The 18,301-nt window shown below is 53.5% G+C and overlaps 1 protein-coding gene across 2 annotated transcripts in view; it reads right to left on the reverse strand.

Moving 5' to 3' along the window:
* TEX264 (testis expressed 264, ER-phagy receptor) overlaps nt 1–18,301 on the reverse strand; it is a 40,812-nt gene that overhangs the window by 18,547 nt on the left and 3,964 nt on the right. For both annotated transcript variants that reach the window (XM_055706993.1, XM_055706994.1), the window contains one exon: nt 13,389–13,610. In XM_055706993.1, coding sequence (XP_055562968.1) covers nt 13,389–13,610 — 222 coding nt within the window. The remainder of the gene's footprint in view (nt 1–13,388; nt 13,611–18,301) is intronic.

Raw genomic sequence — 18,301 nt, forward strand, 5'->3', positions numbered from 1 at the left:
CCTCCACTGTGAGCCCACTGCATCAGGCAGCTCCTGCAGCCATAGCAGCAGCTTCTGCTTTGCTCATCCCCTGAACTGCTCAGCAGAGAAGTACCAGAGCAAGTCGTTCTCTGACACTGACCTCTCGATAAGCTTTTGCCAACTCATGGTCTGGTTGCTGTACCGCTGGGCAGACGTTACCCCAAGCTGTGAATCCGCACAGCGTGAAAAGAAAAGCAGCTGGCCACAGCAGATGATAGATATCTACCTTTCTGCATGTCAAGGAGCTGCCATCAGCTCCCGGCAGAAATAAAACTCAGAGGAGCATCTGAGATTACTGGCCATCCAGTAGCAGTGAGAAGACACCAGTGTCCACAGTGGGAACGAGGCCACAGTTTCCCTCCCTCCAGCCTTCCTGGGCTGCCTTACCCCATGGAGCGGGAACAGAGCCTGTCAGCAAAAGCATGAAGCTGGCAGGCAGCTGCGGACAGGCCCACTCTGTGAACAGCCACAGTGCATCCTCTCTGTCCCCACTGAGCCAGGACAACCCTTCAGGTTTCATCTGAAAGGCAACAGCCCTGAGCCGTGCTGGGACAGGGACTCCCAGACTGACTGCTCTCCCTGCTGCCTTAAAGGTCTGTCCTTGACCTTCAAACAGCACTCCTGCCTCAGAATCCACCCTGCAGAGCTGCAAAGGTAAGGGAAACGGACACTGTAACAGCTTTAAATACACCAGGAGATATTCTGGTTGGTAGTATGTGGAAGGGGGGAACAGCAGCAAAAGTTTCCAGGGGTCCTGCAACACAAACATGAGCGCATGCACAAGCTACCACTGTGAGAAGCAGCCAGAGTCACGGATGCAGAGCCGTTACTAACCTGCTCTCCCTGCTGCACTTAGTTCCCTCACCCCCCTTCATCCCTGCAGGGTTGTTATAATTCCTCATATTAGCAGAAGATGAACAGGTAAAGCAATCCATCTGTGGAGTGAACACCCAGCAGTCATCGGACAAGCAGCCAAAAAAAAAACCCAAAAAAACACCCCAATTATTCCATAGTGCCAGAAACTCCCAGGCATCCTTCCACTCCCTCAGACACTTTGAAATGTAAAGCTGCACCACTCTATCATTTAATTTAGAGCTCAGCCTCAGACAGACAGAGCCTCACTGAGCTTTAGGAGGAACGCAGCCATGCAAAATGCAGATGTGCAAAATCCAGATGTCAGTGGTCTGGAAGACAAGCACACTCCAAGCCCCACCAGTGACTCCATTTCGTGGCCCCAGCCTCTCCGTTTTGCCATCCCAGTGCCAGAGGTGGCTGGCTGCGAGTCCTTCCCCTCTCAGCGCTGGCTCAGGACTCCTGGCTCTCAGAGCAGCTAGCAGCCAGCACTCCTCACACGCTGCCTTGGTGCAAGCTGGAGTAGAGCTCAGGCTCTCTGCTGCAGCTGAGCTGCTTTCACAATCCTGAAAGCCTCTGAAAGCATTCCACAGTTCCCTCTCTGCACACAGGCTATGGGATCCATATTTTGAACCTCCCTACTAGGTAAGCTTTAGAGAAAGTGGACATGGTGGCCACAGGAATTTGATCCTGTCCCAAAAGCTGCACCTAGGCTCTGCTCCAAGTCAGCACAGAAACCTCTTCCTAGTTTCTCTCTGCTACCCAGGAGGAGAGGTGACTCTCCATCATCACCTCCCCTCTTAGGCAGGTTTGTTCCTCTCCTCTGTGCTGGAAGCACATCCTTTTTTGCATTACAGCCCCAGCCCTCCTACCAGCCCTGGCAGGGCAGAGGCACCCTATCTACGGGAGAAAAGATCTCAAACAAACGCAGCAGAAATGCATCAGCTCAAGGCAAGCATAAGCCTCCACCTCCTCACACTCACCAGGACATCAAGGATGCCAGGAAAGACAAATGTCGGGTGGACTGGGGACAAGGAAAGGGGATGCTGCCTCAGCACACCCACTGGTCCACCAGGCCCCGACCCACTCCTGATGGTAACAGGCACCTTCGGTCACTTACCAATGCCAGGCACTGCACCAGATCCTGGCAGAAGTCAGCTCAAGGGTGGCAGAGGACAAGTACCGACTCACCCTTGAGCCAGTCCCCAGGGAGCCGCTGCCTCCTCTGCCTGCTGTGGTCTGACAGCAGGGCAACGAACGCTTTTTCTTGCTCCTATGTGACTGGACAAAGAGGAGAGGTGCCAGATGAATACCCACTCAGCCCGCTGGCCACAAAGGTGAAGAGGCTCACCACAGCTTGCTGCTAGCCCAGGATGGAGCTGGAGGAAGCGGCGCAGGAAGCCTGGACATCCCTGCCAGGCTGCAAACCTCCATCAGCTGCCTTGGGGCAGTTTTAACCCGGAGTCATCCCTGCCAGCTCCAGGCACAGCTGCTGGAGTTACAAACTACCAATATTTCTATTGAAGGCTCCAATTTTCTCCCATTTGGCTGAAGCAGAGAGGCTCAAATAAGCTGCCACATGCTGGAAAAGGAATGAGACAAAAGGAACCCTGGAGCTGAGGGCTCCCAGATACTCTCAAAAGCCTGCAAGCCAAGAGTTAAGCACAGTTTGACCTTCCTCTTTCAAGGAGCTCACAGACCAGGCTGCAAGCTGCTCCGGAGCCCTGCCATGGCAGAGGCAGCTGGAGACCACAAAGATGAACTTGGTCCTTGCAAATCTGGAGGAGTTCAAAAGGGCCAGGATTTGGCAGCATGATTTTCCGCAGCCTTGTCAGGACAACCAGAATTCAGCACTGTGTGTTTGCTCATCAAAGCAGGACAGGATGTACTGGTCGTACATAGGTCTGCAACAAATCATTGCATCTCTCTGTACCCTGCACCCACCCCGCAAAGGCTGTGGGTCCCTGTGGATGCAGGCAGAGTGATGGCCACCAGGCAACAGCATAAACAGAGGAAAAGCACTTGATGAGCCTGTGAAAGACTCCCCAAGATGTGAGGGGCTCCGTAGACATCCATACCTACCATGGTCATGAGGACTAGCAGCTCAGGACACCCCCAGCCTGCTGCCTCTGCCCAAGGCCACCAGCGCTCAGCAGCATCAACTCAAATAGCATTTGAAGGGCAGTGGCTGCTGCAAGCAGGGACAACAGGGGGTTTGTGTACATATATCTCTCTATCTGTGTGTGTGTGTATATATATATCTCCCTGTCAAAAGACAAGACCCCGAGAGACTTTCAGCGTGACTCTCTGCTTTGGAGCAAACAGCTGGGTTTGGCTGCCTCGCCAGTGCTCCAGCCACAGATGCAGCCCCAAAGCCCATCCCTCGCCTATGGCACATAAGCTCTCAGCACAGGAAGGAGCAAGAACTGATTTTGTTGTTTCATCCCTGTGATCTGATCACCACCCAACCTTGCAACTCATCCATCCATGTTTTGATTCAGTGCAGAAGAGAAATGTTTTCATTCTCCTGCCCTCCCCAAAGCAGCACCTTTCCTACCATTTTATACCTAACTAGAATCAGAAAAGTGCAAGTTAGTCATAGCACAATGGTCCCTTTTCTGAAGGTAAAAATGCCACTGCTTTCAAATGTATTATCTCCCTGCTCTACAGGTTTCAAAGCGGGAGCTTCACAGCCAGGGAAACTGGGCCAACAGCGTTTGCTGGAAAAGAGCCGCATTTTTAAGAAGCTGTTTCGCATTTGATCAGGTTCATTTTCCCATTTCTCAAGCCTGGCACAGCTGGCAAGGTCTGGCTCGAAGGGCTACAGGGAAGAACAAGCCCGGAAAAAAAATCATTAGGACCCTGCTAAAATAACTGCAGAAAGGCAGATCAATCTTATCCTCAAATTAATTGACTAGCTGGCAAGGAGGGAAGACCCTAAGGTTTGGGACTGTGTCGCTGCTTGAGAGCTGGACCCATCTCCAATGCCTGACAAAGAAAACCTTTTGAACCAACTGCATCCTCTGGGATTCTCTATAAATATATCTGGGGAGAGCACATGTACAGATTGAGCCGATAAAGAGATGTGACAGAAAAGCACTGTAGTATTTAACTCTCCCTCCTTGCCCAAGGCAAACCATTTCAGTTCCTCTCTCCCTTGGACAGCCATATGAAATATCCCCGGCTTCCTCCATGATCATTAGTCGTTGCTGCAAAGGCAAGGGGGGAAGCAAATCTTTGTCTGAGCAGATGCATCCCTGTGACAATTTTGCAAGGCTGGGTAAATAGTTACGAGGCTGCGAGCCCCAGCTTTCCCAAGCAGTGCTGGCAGAGCAAGGTGACTTCCCGCTCCCCCCCAGGATGAAAATGCCCCCCAGCAGGACCACCAGCTGACAGGCAGCACTGGGCCAGGCTTTTGGCTGTCAGATAATCAGGGATGTCCACACAGTTTGGCATGCATGGCAAGGCAGGCACTTGAAGTTTGCTCTCCTCCCAGGAGCTGCCTTTAGAAATGCTCCTGGGAGAGGAGCTGGGACGGTAATAGGATCAAAATGCTGGATGTCACAGGAAAGCACCCATGGTGGCAGAGACCTGGAGCTGAGCTGTCAGCTGGAACAGTTTCCCTAGGGATGTGGTAGAGTCCCCGTTGGCAGAATCTTTCAAGATGCTATCAGGTGCTATATAACTCATCCAGGCTCCCTTTTCCATAAAAGACTGGATCAGACCACCTTTCCAGGACCCTTCCAAACTGGGCCGTTCCCATTCTGTAATCTATCAGAACTGGGAAGGCCACAGTGGCCAGGAGCCTGTGTCCCACGCCAGCTGCTTCCCTGAGACCAGGACTCCTCTGCCTGCTGCTGGGGCAGAAGCTTGTACAAAGTCAACAAGCAGCTGAGGAAAAACCAGGTGATTCCACACATGAGACAAGCTGCAGAGGCAGGGAAGGAGCCTTTGTAACTACTGAAGCTCAAAGCTGGTCAGAAAACCTCTTTTCTGCTCAAAGGAGTGGTGCTGCCAGAGCTGTGGTTTTACACCTGCCCCCATGCAACTGAAGAGCAGAGCTGAAATAGAAGCCAGGCACTTGCAAGAAGAATGGCACTTGCGAGCACAAAGCAGCAAAGCAGCAGGTATGGCATGAGCACGCGCTGAGCAATCAGCACACGCACCAACCGGCACACACTGGCATGCCTGGCACAAGTTGGCACTGAACATGAAGCACGGCCAGTGCTAAGTCACTGCTCGCCTGCCTGCAAGGACCAGGGAAAAACTGACAGCAGATGAGTAGAGGCCTGGGGCTGCCAAATTCCTCTGGAGAAGTGGGAAAGCAGGGATGCCTGCTGCGAGTGGCAGGAGACGTGACGCAGAGCCCCGGATCCCCATATGTTCCATTATCGACACAGGAGGAGCACATTTCCCTGCAGACACAGGTTAAACGAACCAGCTCCACTGCATGAGCTGACCCCAGTCCAAAGGTTCCTACAGTGTTAAATGACATTGCCCACCAAATATCCCTGCCACCTGGCTCAGCTCCCAGCCTGACCTCGTGGGCATCCCGCCCTCCCCTACCTGCTCCCCCACACAGAGCTGGAGGTTAGGTCACTTGCACTTGCAAGACTAAAACTTTTTCGGAGGGTTTTGTCACAAAAAATATTTAATAAAAAGTCACAGCGAACGCACAAACTGATGTGATGTGACATGCAGCTGGGGGTTGCCAACCAGCAACGAGCAGGCAGCCTTGCTGGAGAGAGACCACTGAAAACCAGCTGTCAGTGCAAGTCAGTGGGAGATGAATGTGCCCGTGCAGGCACCAAGCCTGTGCAGAGTCACCTCGGGGTCCCTCTCTGGTGCCTGCAGTTGCATGTGACTGCAGAATTGCAGTGCCCACCCCTCACCTGCTCCGCTTGCCCAGTCCAAGATCAAGAGCTTCACTGGCTCCTGGCACAGAGCACATATCAGCCAAGGGTGTCCTCCAGCACTCCTGGCCCAGCTGCTCCGGCACTCATCCTCAGCATCAGCTAGGCTGGTGGGGAACCAGGGATGGGTAGGGAGAGACTTGCAGCTCACCAGGACTCCCATCCTTAAACTGTCATCACCTAAAATAAGGCCAATATCTCATCTATACATCACCTCTTTTGCCAGCAGCAAACAGGGTGCATAATGCCTAGGTGAGAGGAGGGAACGTGATGGACTCATTGTGCACCACCACACGCCCCAACACCCAGCAGTCCCCAGGTAACCAGAAACACTCACCCAAAGCCATCTCTGACATTGCCCTCTTCTGCTTTCCCTTCTCCTCCTGTGGCCATGAGCAGTGGCAGAAGACCTTAGCAGCACGTGGTAGGTTGGATGCAACATCCCCCGTGTCTCTGTTTCCCTGGCTGCAGGGAGATGCTGCCAGCATCAGGCTGTGTTCCACTGCCCTTTGCGGGAGCAGACTGCAAACACCCAACACATCCCCAAGCCTAATGGGGTTCCTAAAGGAGAAGAGAGACTCAATCCACTATGTAGCACTTGTGGATATGAGTGACAGGCAATGAAGATAACACCATTGAGGGCTTCCTTAGTAATAGGATAAACCAAGCCAGAACAGCATTTGAGTTGGAGTTTGTTTCTAAGAGGGGAAAGTAAGTAGGATGGGTAGTTTCTTCCCCTCGTTTCCAAACCCCACTGCTGGCTGGCTATCATCAGTGGGGCAAAACCAGGGAGGTGGCTTGTCAACAATCCCCCACTCTGAATCAGATCATTACACTGAGGTTAAAGAACAACAAAAGCAAAAAAAATCTGGAAAGGAAAAAAACTCCTACCTTCCACAGGAGCTTGTCTGCACCATCCACCCTGAGCATCCACACTTCCCTGGGGTTTCCCATCATGAGCCATCCCCCCACCCTAACCATGTACCACCCACTGGAGATGCACTGGTCTGCGGCTACACTCACACTGGAGGTATCTGAGCGACAACTGCTGGGGACAGCCCCAACCTGCTGCTGCGGCCCCGAGGTACACAACTGGTGGGCAGTGGTTGCTAGCGACATCTGTCTGCAGTGCACAAGCCACGTGTGACCTGACCTACAGCCCAGCCTGGGACTGATGCAGACACACGCAAGGGCTCCCAAAACACTTCCCCCAGACTCTGTATCCTTACTCCAAGCCTCTGCCAGCCCAGGGCCCAGCAGCCTGTCACACTGTCAGCTCTGGCCTCATCTCTGCCATCAATATGAGTATGACACGTCAAATCCTGTATGACTCTCAAGGATTTCTTTCCCCCCCTCACTTTTATTTGATGTGTGAGGATCGCTTAACAGCAGCATCAAATAACCTCCTGTCTTCCTGGGAACTCTACAGACCTATATTCAAGTGCATGTGGGCTTAAACTGAAGGTCATCCCACCTAGCCAGACGGCTGAGGCACCACCTCTCTCCCCAGCACCCCAAACCTCGCTCAAGGTATCTGCAAACTGATACCCACAGTCACCCTGGGCATGGGAAAAGGGAAGGAGGAGGATGGAGAGCTCCACCTCCCAGAAAGCCACAGGCATATTCTGCAGGGTGACCCACTGATGCAGGGATGCAGAAGGTTATCTGGAAGAGCCCTTCCAGACCCACATCATGAGACAGTGAGGGCAGCAAAGTCCTAGGTTGGTAGTGGTAAGTTCTGGATTAAAGGTATCCCACTCCTCATCCTCTTTGGGGAGATGGATATGCAACTTTGAGTGGCCTTGGCTCAGTAAGGGCTCCACCTTGGGCAGTGGTCTTCAGCCCATGGTCCCCAGAGCTCGCAGAAGACCAAAGGAGTTCATGAGGATAAGCAAAGCTATAGTTGAGGAACAGCACCGGCTGGGCACCTGCACTACTTCCTAGAGCCCCGGAGGAAAACCTTGGGTGGGAGCTGACCGACTGGAGCTGCTGCTGAGATCAGGTCTCATGTACACACAGACTGCAGCCCAGACCACTTGCACATAGCAAGCTGGTATTTAAAAAGGCTTCATTCATAGAGCCCAAACTAAACTAAATCAGCCAGGATCAGCCAACACCCCAATAATTAAGCCCCCTTTGCAAACATTTTACCAGCTGCCAACCCCTGACCCCAGGCCCCCGATACAGCCAAGCAAAAAGGTCACTCCATGGTTTCACCTTTAAAACACAAACCATCTGGGATGAGAAGACAGCTCCACAGACCTTCATTTATGACAACCGGGAGAAAACCAACATCAACAGATCTGAGTAAAGCCAGCAGCTATGGCAGTGTGGTCAGAGGAGCAGGAAAGGCAAGACAAGGTGCAGCCATACTCACAAGGGCAGTGGGTACCAAGACTTAGTTGCCACAAATGACCACGCGTAGGTTCCCAGTCCCGTACAGACAGAAAGCCACTCACATTAAGAAGCCATTTGGGGTGCTGTGTAGGGGAGAGGAGTCTGAAGGATAGCACGGATCCTGGACACGTCAGCTGGGGGAAACCTCAGTGGTGCCACAGAGAAGGGAGGAGCATTCAGCAAGTACTTCTGCAATGCATTTAGGACAAAGCCAAACAACATGGGCAGAGGATGAAGGTGAAATTACTTGCTCTTCCATGCAAAGATATAACACACAGCTCGCAGGTACAGATAACATACATCTAAACCCAGATAACATACATTTAAACGATGCTGAAGTCTCAGCTGGCAAGCTGTCCACATGTCAAAGGGTTATCTCTAGCCACCTGGACATGCTAGAAAGTCCCAGGAGAGACAACAGCCTGCACCTGCCAATATTCCAATGGGTAAATAGCCGACTCAGGCAAGCACAGGCTGGTCAGGCAAAGACTGAGCCAAGGCAAAAGAAAAAAAAAAAAAAGTATGGCTGCAACTGGACCAGATCACCAGAAAGCAAAGGAAACCAGCATAATTAATGTCAACCAACACACATTCACAGCTGCTAGATCCTGTTGGCAAATGCGATTTATTTTTGTGGGGATTGTGGGCCTGACTGATAAATAAACCAGCACTCGTGCCATTCATTCAAACTCTGAGAAGACGCAGGATTTGGTACCATTTCCCGTTTTTAATCAAGAAACTACAACTACATCAAAGGACAGTGGCACATGTTTGAAGTCACTGTTAGCTGGCTCAGAATAAACCCATGACCGGGGGGTCTGTGGCAGGGGACAAGATCTCCACCAGAGATCTGTGCACCACAGCGATAAGACCATTGCTGAAATAAAGCATCCATTTGTGCTACTGGCAAGTCAGAGAACTTTCTAAGCTGAAAACAGGTCCAAAAAAACACCCCAAAAAGCACGCAGGAATCAAGATTGCAAAATACAGACACTATTGGAAAATATGCCAGTGGAAGACTTTACAAGCTCTGTATATTTAGCTTATCAAAAAGGAGCAAGAGGTGACTAAGGTACCATAGCCGAAACAAGGAGCAAAGCTCACTCCAAGCTACCAGCCAAAGGAATACTACGTTTCCTGGGCTGTAAACGGGAGCAAGCCATGTCTTTCTAGCACCTTATCAAGCACCCTGCCTCAGCTCCCTGTAGACATGCCAGGCGGGAGCCAACCTGATATCCTCCCAAATCCTTCCTGGTATCACAGAGCCCATGCCAGCCACTGCTGCTTGAGATGCACACTATAAAGCAGTGATTCACAAGCTCACGGAGGTGGGGAACATCCTAGTACAGAGCCCAGGGGAGGTGAAAGAGCTGGGTTTTTGCTGAAAGTTGGAGGATGCCTTTTCAAGACCAGCTAAAGGGATTAAATTCCAGTTTTCCAAGTTAGGCAGAGTCAGAATTTGGAGCCAGCCAGCCTGTGCTCAGGTTCAGAGCAGGGTGCAAGGCAGCCAGGACGATGCCAGCATCACTCTCCTCCTTCATCCCTCCACTTGCACATCATCCTTGGCTGAAGAGAGCACAAAACTGACCCAAAACCCCGTGGAAAGAGACCAAGTTGAGTCAATTGCTTCTAGGGCTGCAGTGGGAGACACCTGCCAGCTCTGCCTTGGATATATCTGCCAGAAGAGCCCAGGGGTTGGGAGATCCAAGCCCACCTGCCTGGCAGTGCCTGCTAGACACCAGCACGGAGGCCAAGAGACGCAGGCACATGCAGCCCACTGTGGAAAGCTTGTTACACCCAAGCCAGAATAAATCCTCCTTGAAATGGCAGGAGGTTACAGGGGAATGACCTGCTCCCAGAGCTGTCAGAAAGGGTCTCCACCAGTGAAGAGCTTAGCAGAAGCTCTCCTTTGCACCCAGGAGTCAGGGCTGCTGCGTCTGGCCAGCAGCTGTGCCATGGGGCAGGAGCGTATGCCCCAGGAAAGTGGGACATACCTGCCTAGCAGCAGGGAGAGGCATTGGCAGGAGCTATTAGGGAAGAAACGCTTTTGAGGGACACTAAATAACTGCAGCCTATGCCTTAAATAACCTGTGCTCAGAGCAACAAGCCAGCAGGCTCTCCTGGGCTTCTCCAAAGGCGATTCTAGCCAGCAAGTCACTGCTGCTGCCAGCCTACCATCCCAGGGGAACGATGTTCTCTTACCTGCCAGGGACGGCTGAAGCCATTTCTCCACAGTTCCCAAAAGCCATGGGCTACATCCAAAGAGTTACAGAAATTCCACATCCTGAGCCCCATGAGAGCCAGGGGGGTGAGAATAAATTCTGCGAAAGCAGCCTGACCGCAGCACCTCCTGCTCCATGCCAGCTCATCTCCCTTCTCTCCCTAACAAAAGGAGACTCTGCCATCCTTCTTTTTAATTATTATTATTATTTTAAATTTAAATTTTACTTTTAATATTCCCTGTCGCTCTGAAGGGGCAACAGGCTGGGATAGATGAAGCCCAAGCTGCTAAAAGCTGGCACCACTGCACTCACACTGCTCGAGAAACCTGAGCCATGAGCATCCCTGGTAACTTCAGTGTGGCACCATCGAATCCAGAGGGAGTCATGCTCCCTCCCCATGTCCACCAGCCTTCAGCCTCAAGGGCCTGATGTCCCCAACAGTCAACCTCAGGGAATGACGGGGGAAAGGGTACTGGAGGGCCAGCTCTGGTGGGTCTTCCTCCAGCTCTGTCCAAGACTTCCCCACCACCTCTTGCAGTCCCCCTCCCTCAGCCAGTCCCCAAGCCCTCTGGCTTCTTTGCCCTACACACCCCCTCCAGTCCCCTTCTCCTCCCATTCCCTTCCCCTATTTTTCAGGGCCTCCAAAGCCTTCTCCACCCTCCCTCCCCACCTTCCACGCTTCTCCCTGCCTCCTTCACCTCTTTCTACATCCCCTGCTCCCCCACACCTCCCTCCTATGACTAGGCGGCTATGCCACCCTCTCTCCACTTCAGCCAATTCCCTCTCTCCATGGGAGCCGGTGTTTCATCTCCACCACTGAGCCCCCTTTCAAGCCTCCTGGCTTTTATTATCCCACCCCCTTCCTCCCCGCTGCTGCTGAGACAGGAGGGCAGTGGGGGATCCACGTGCTCAGCAGGCCTGACCCCCAGCTCTCATTAACAACACCCTTCTCAAAGCAGGCACACCATGAGATAAATAAATAAATAAAGCAAATCTCTGTCTCACTGCTGTCTCGGGTTGCTTAAGGGAGCTGGGCGCCGCCGGGGGTGGGATGAAGGATGCTATTTGGAGAAGCTGTCGCCATGGCAACCCCCATTCCCACCACCAAACGGGCACAGGTCACCTGTTTCCATGAAAGTTTCCCCCCCTCCCTCCCCATCCCTCCACCCTGGGAAGTGCCAGCGCGGCCCCAGGGGCACAGGCAGTCCAGCTGGAGGAAGAAGCGGCAGAGATGCTGCTGGCATGGCTGCAAACAGCCTCCAAAGTCCCCCCACGCCATGTCGGAGGAAGCTGGGGCATCCCCACAGTGCAGCATGCAGGGACCAGCAGCACCCTCTGCCCCACACCAGCAAGGCAACCCCACCACCACCCTGCCTGCTTCCCCACAGTCACTCTAACACAGGCCGGGGGGCGTAATGCTCTGCCATGGGACTTGGGAATGGACGCAGGCATGCACCCTGACACACATGCTGTTGGAACTGGGGCAGAGATCAAAATCTGTCCCCTCCCTCTACACGTGGCCCTGGGTGCTGTGCTTCCGTAAGATTTCAGTTATTTATTTTAATTCAAAATGGGCCACTCCCATAGAACGCTGCCAGGTGCTCCCAGAACAACCCATGATTCCCTTTTTAGCTCTAACAACTCCCCCTCTCATGCGACAGATGCGCTTGCCAGGACCTTTCCTCAAGTAAGGCAGCATCAGCCCCATGTCGCCGAGTACTCCTGCAGCCAACCTGATGCTCCCACACACATCAGCCCCCTCCCCGCACACCACACGTCCACCACAGGGCTGGCAGCAGTGCCCAATACCCCCTGCAACAAAACAGCTGGCAGAGCTCCAGGAAGAGACATAGAGGATGAAGCGAGAAGAGGAGATGGGGTTCTACTCTTTACCAGTTCTCCAGCAAAGGCCAGGGGACAGATATGAGCAGTGGCAGTCTCACCCACTGCCAGCATCAACACATCTTCTGCCGGTACCACCAGGCAGCTCCCTAAGGCCGGGGCAGACAAGCGGGTCTGCAAAGAGTCCCCGGCTGAAGTTCTGGGGTTGCCATTCAGGCAGCCATCCTGCGGCACAGCGCAGGCTGGAGGGATTTGCATGGTTCCCCCACAGGGCTGGGAGTTTCGCCAGGAAAAGCAAGTTTATAAATAGTGCGTTTCAACACGAACAAACGAAAGTGGCAGAACTTGACAGTCAGATAAGCCAGGGGCTGAGCGCCGGCCTCTCCCCAGCATCCTCCCCCGCCATGAAGAACGGTCCCTTCCTTCCATCGCCCAGCTGGCCAGGACCATCCTCACTCTCCAGAAAGCCTGAATCTGGAGATGTCTGCGTCAAATGTGCTACTTGGGAACACCCTTGCCACAGCTGGTCTGTCTGCCAGAGCCAGGCAGCAGAGCTGGCTTAAAAAAAGACCAGAAGCAGGGGGGATGGCCACCTGCTCTGCTCGGGGGCAAGGGTGAACACCCTACAGCAGCCAGCTGCCCAGCCAGGGCCAAGGGCCACAAATTTCAAATTAAGTTTTCATAAGCTCAGAGGTCAGAAAGTTTCTAACTTCTCCTCCCACCCCTGCAGAAGACAGTTACCCCACCGGTAAGGCTGGCACTTGAAAGAGAAGTTTCATGGCATGATGCGTTACACCAAAGGGGCACATATCCGCCAGATCCTAACAACAAGCAAGGCACTCAAGGGGAAAACCAGCTTTTATCTCTGTGTTAAGGAGAAAAGCAGTAAGTCATCAGATGAGAACTTGCTTCTTATAAACACAGAACAGCAGAAAAGACACCCCTGCACCTACGGAGCGAATGGGAGGACATCCCTACTGGGAAACTACCTGTCAGATTGCAAAAGGAGGAGATCTTGATGGCAGTGCCCAAGGGAAGACATCAAGAGGTTACCCGTCAGAGCAGCCCCATCAGCTGTCAGCCAGATATGTCTCTGACAGTCCACTGAACACATGCGACACTTCATGACACACTTGCTTACCTTGATGTAGACGTCAAGGGCTGGGTGGACACGGTTCACTGCTAGATGGATGGACAATGGCGTAGTGAACGGGAAGGTTGCCATGACCACATGGCTGGGAGCAGGGAAGGAGAAGATCTTGAAGCCATACTTCTGGAACCGCTTGATCTGCTCTTCCGATGGCTTTGCATCTCCCTCACTCAAGATTCTGCCTATGGCAAAGCGGCACTTCTCTGGAGACACCTGATCGAGGGGGACAAACAGACGGCATCAAAAGAAGAGAGAGGCTTAAGAACGGCCAAAACCTCAATCTGAAGTGCATGGAGGCAGGAGGCCACCATGAACCAGGGTAAACACAATGGCCCAGCATGTTCGGGCACAGCAAACCAGGTGCCTGCTCCTAACCAGGGCCGATCGTGGCCCACACTGTCCATGCTCCTCCCAGCCCAAGCTCACAGTCCAGTGTGGAACGTACTGCTCCCCTCCTTGGAGGGCAGAGGGACTTGCAGCAGAGAAGAACCAAACCCCACCAGGCTGTTCACCCAAACCTACTCCAGGTAACAGCTACTGCAGAAAATGTCTCTCCTGCCCCCCCCAACAGAGACCCAACTATCGAGACGTGCTCACTGCTGTCCCCCACTGCAGAACATCCCTGTGACTCCACAGGGGGTGAGGCAGGGCTAAAAAAAGATGTGACCACAACCTGCCCAGCTTGCATCCATCCCACACCCAAGGAGGCTGCCCTCAAGGGGCACCTGCCCCCAGCAGCCACCTGGACACATGACCCACCAGCAGTAAGCCAGAGAGAAATCCAGAGGCTGTTGGGTCCCTCCTAAGCAGGCACATTCAGCCTGGCACTGTTTTAAGGGTGGGGAAACTGAGGCATGCAAGACTTGCATGCAATCACCAAGCTGTGTGTAGTAACACAAAAAGAAACACATCCCCTTCCATCCTGGACCCAAACAACATGCAGAACATAAAACATTCTTTTTCCAGATTTGGGGTTGCCTCCCATTAAGACAGAGGCTGCAGGGCTCCCAGCCCAACAAGGGGGGCTCAAGGCTCTGCTCCTGGAGAGTGATGGCCTACAGGACTCTGGCTATCTCCATGCCAAAGGTGACCCAAGGCCACAGCTTTCATTTCCATTTTTTTAACAAAGTCACACCACTTAAGCTCACATTTAACCATGGCACTAAGCAGGAATGTGGCAGTGGGCAGGAAAGCCCTCAAACTCCTGATACCACCTAAGGCCACAGCGTGCCCTCCTACCGCTGAGATCCGAGCCCAGCTCCCTCCCTGAGCCCCAGCCTTTGCCTCCAGCAGCTCTGCTGTCCTTTCCACCCCAAAAGTAATGCCTGAAGAAGGAGCCAGCAGGCAGAGACAAGACTCCTTCCCCCAGGGCACATTACCCCACACTGCACCCCTTGGCACCCCCTTTCCCTTAAACACCCTTTCATGTTGCATGGCAGGACCATCCCAGAGGGGAAACACAAGCAGATGTGAACAGGAAGGAAGAAAAGACTGTCAGAAGCAGCAGCAGCCATCGGGCTGGGGACAGGCATGCCTGACGGCTCGCTCTTGCCCTCCTGTGCTGCAAGAGGGAGCTGCAGACAGAGCTGTGCCGAGCCTCGCTGCTTTGGGGCAGGGAAGAAGTAGATCCACCCCAAAGATAGCAAGAGGCAGCAGTAAAAGGCACCCATGGGGAAAGGCCCAGATGAAGCAAGGAGATAAGGGAAATTAAATAAAGTTCCTTTAAACATTCAATTTCCATTTACAGCCTGAGCAAAGACAGTTCACCCCTGGCCCCAGAGCAACTGACAGGACCCAAGCTGCTGGAGCAGGCAGCACCACTTGGGCCAGCTGTGTTTGCTTCCTCCCTTCCAACTTTCCTTTTCCACAGCGTGCAGCCTTGCAGGCACTTTCTCAAGGGCAGCAGCAAGGCAGATTTTGCCTGGCAAAGCCCATCGCAAGGAAAGGAAAGAAATACTCCAGTTAAAACCAGCCTTTCCCTAACAAATTTGTCCTTTTGGGTGGGCAGGTGCTGATCAAAGCTTCTGGCTCCCCAAAGTGCCCTGACAGAGAAGTTTTGGAAATTACTGCTTAACCTATTCAGCAGCTTTGCTGATGGGAACAAATCCTATTCCTGCATTCAGAGAATGTTTTGGCCTCATCCATCCAACGCTTGGGCACAGGCTGGTTGCTGAGCATGTGAACATGTGGACTGCAGGCAAAAGCCCCTAGCATGGGCCAACAGCTAAATGTGAGCAGAAGCACTTGGTTGGAGCTGAGCACAAACCCACCCGCCACATGCAGGCATTGCTGCGGAGTTACTTTTGCTCCTGCCAGAGGTGGAAGAAGGAGGGAGAAGTCCTCTGGGCTGCTAAATATTAAATAAAAAGAGAAAAAAAAAAAAAGGTGTGAATTAATATTAATCTCGTCCATTAAAACACATAAAACATTGCTGGCAGGGGTTCGGCAGCACTCAGGGAGCATCCTTGTGTGAATGTCAGAGAGCCAGGAGCCTGCAGGGAGCCCCAGGGATGTCGGTGACAGCGGCTGCCCTGAGGCCTGGCATGACCCCGAGGCAGCCCACATGCTGCAGGCCATGGGGCTCCCCCTGGCCCCACTCCCAGCCACAGCCAGCACACAGCCACTGCTCTCCAGCTCTAGCATCGCCATCCTCTCTGCTAGTAATAGCTTCCTTTGCCCACAAGTCCACCAGCACAGCAAACACTGCTTGGACACCTGCTGGTCATCAACCTCTTCCTGCCACAGTGCCAGAGGCACCAAACCCCCAGGAGCCAGGCTCGAGGTGGCTGGCTGGCCAGAGCCTGACAGCACTCAGCCAGGGATGCTGACGGACACAATGGGCAGCAAGCATGTTTTGCTGCCTGATGACAAAAGGTCTATTTTTGGTGACAAGTCAACATCCGCAGTGGGTGGCCAGCTCTGGGTGGACCAACCTTTACCAGAGGGTGATTCACCGAGGAGAGCACTGAGAATGAGGAGGTCATCTCTTCCTCCCAGGGGAAAGGCAGCCTGGGTGGCCAACCCCACCCCGCTGGACCCCCAGGAACAAGATCATCATGTCCCATGCCATCATGGCTACAGTGGGTACGAGCACACAGGGACACCCCACAGGACACCCGAGTGCTCAACACCTGAGCCAGCACCTCAGGCACGTGCGCTGCAGCCCCCAGCCAAGTGACCCACCCAAAACCAGCCCCTTCCTGCCCAAGGACATCCTCATACTCAGCACCCTGCCTGGCCTGCACTGCCCATCAGTGAGATGCAGATGTCTGTGGGAACCAATTTAAGAGCCACAGATCAGCCCATGGAAGATGTCACTGGCACCCTGGCTGCTCCAGCAGACCCAGGTCTGATGTGTGCTCATGATGTCAGGCGAGAGGAGGCTCCTGCCCCGTGCACAGCTGCAGGCACCAGAGCTATGTCCTGCACAGCCCCGCTGTGCCCCAGACACCATAGTACCTACAGAGGCAGCCGGCTCGCGCTGATGTCACCTGCCCAATGCCATGAGCAAAGGCAGCTCTTCTGGAGAAGGGCAAGGGCTGCAGGGCTGCCTGCCAAGCCTTTGAGGGCAGGTTAGGCTCCCATCGCAAGAGCCAACAGCATGGCCACCAGAGCTTGAGACGCCTGGTCGCAGAGATGCATTATAGGCTTTGCTGGTCCCCCAGAGCTTCCAGCAACCTCCAGGCTCACTCCACATGTGTGGCACCCAGAGCCTTTGTTGTGCCATCCTGAGCACCACCTGTCCAGCAGGCTTCAAGAGGAAGGCAATTCCCCTGCCCAGCGTCATCACCAGTCTCCCAGCCTGACCCATGGACTTGGTCCATGTACCCTCTAAAACATCTAGAGACCCACACAAACTCACTACCGTCCTTCGCAAAAGTTGCACCGTGGACTGTAGCTCCCCACAGTATCCTGCCCTGTGCAAGGAGCTCCTCTCAGCTTGCACACCAGCTGAAGGCACTCACAACCCATGCCAGATCAGTGGCCAGTCCACGAGCAAGCAAATACAGAACCCTCAGTGGGTGGGAAAGAAGGCCTTCAGATCTAGTAGCATGCTCCAGTACAGACTGGGCACTGGCTGGGCCACCAGCAGAGGTCCTGGTGTGCCCTGACCAAAGCAGGCCAAGTGCTTTCTCCACTGGCTGACCCCTGAATCCAGAGAAACCTCCAGTCATTGACACCATGATGGGCCTCCTTGGCTACCAGAAGCCATTCAGCCATGCTGGCAGAGAACATCTTCCCCTCCTGAGACCCCCCAGCTACAAAAGTAGAAACAGCTGGCTTTCAAAACCTTGGGCGGCTACCAGAGACAAGTTCTGCAGGCCCACTGCCTGCTCCAACCACAGGGTGAGTAAAGATGCAGGAAGAAGAAAAAAAAAAAAAAAAAAAAGGAGAGACGAGACAGGGCTAGAAATGGGAGGAAGCTTCATCCTGCACAGACGGCCCAACTTTCCAGGGTCATGCAAGAGTCATTCCCTCCCATCCTCACCTGGTGCTGCCAGGGAAAGCATTCCCCGTGCCAGATGTGGCAGGAGTCACCACAAATATCTTTATCAGTATCTGTGGGCCTCAGCAATACAAGCTTTCATTAGCCCACGCTTCGGCAAACAGAGGGGGAAGGCACAGTGCCCAAGCACAAGGTCTGCAGGGCAACCACAGGCATGTCTGCATCATGTCCCTGGAGCAGGGCAGCACCAGGCACGGATGTTGAGCCCTTCCAACATCAACTGGCCCACTCCACTCCCAGAGATGCGGGGGAAGCAGCAGCAGCACCAGGGTTCTCAACTCCAGACAAGGCCCCTGACACAAAGACAAGGCCACATATTAGTGCTGGGGAAACTGGCCACTCTGATCACGTGGGCCCTAGCGCCCCAGGCACTCCCCAAGGCTCCCATCCCTCACCT

Source organism: Falco cherrug, chromosome 4, assembly GCF_023634085.1.
Source record: "Falco cherrug isolate bFalChe1 chromosome 4, bFalChe1.pri, whole genome shotgun sequence".
Taxonomy (NCBI): Eukaryota; Metazoa; Chordata; class Aves; order Falconiformes; family Falconidae; genus Falco; species Falco cherrug.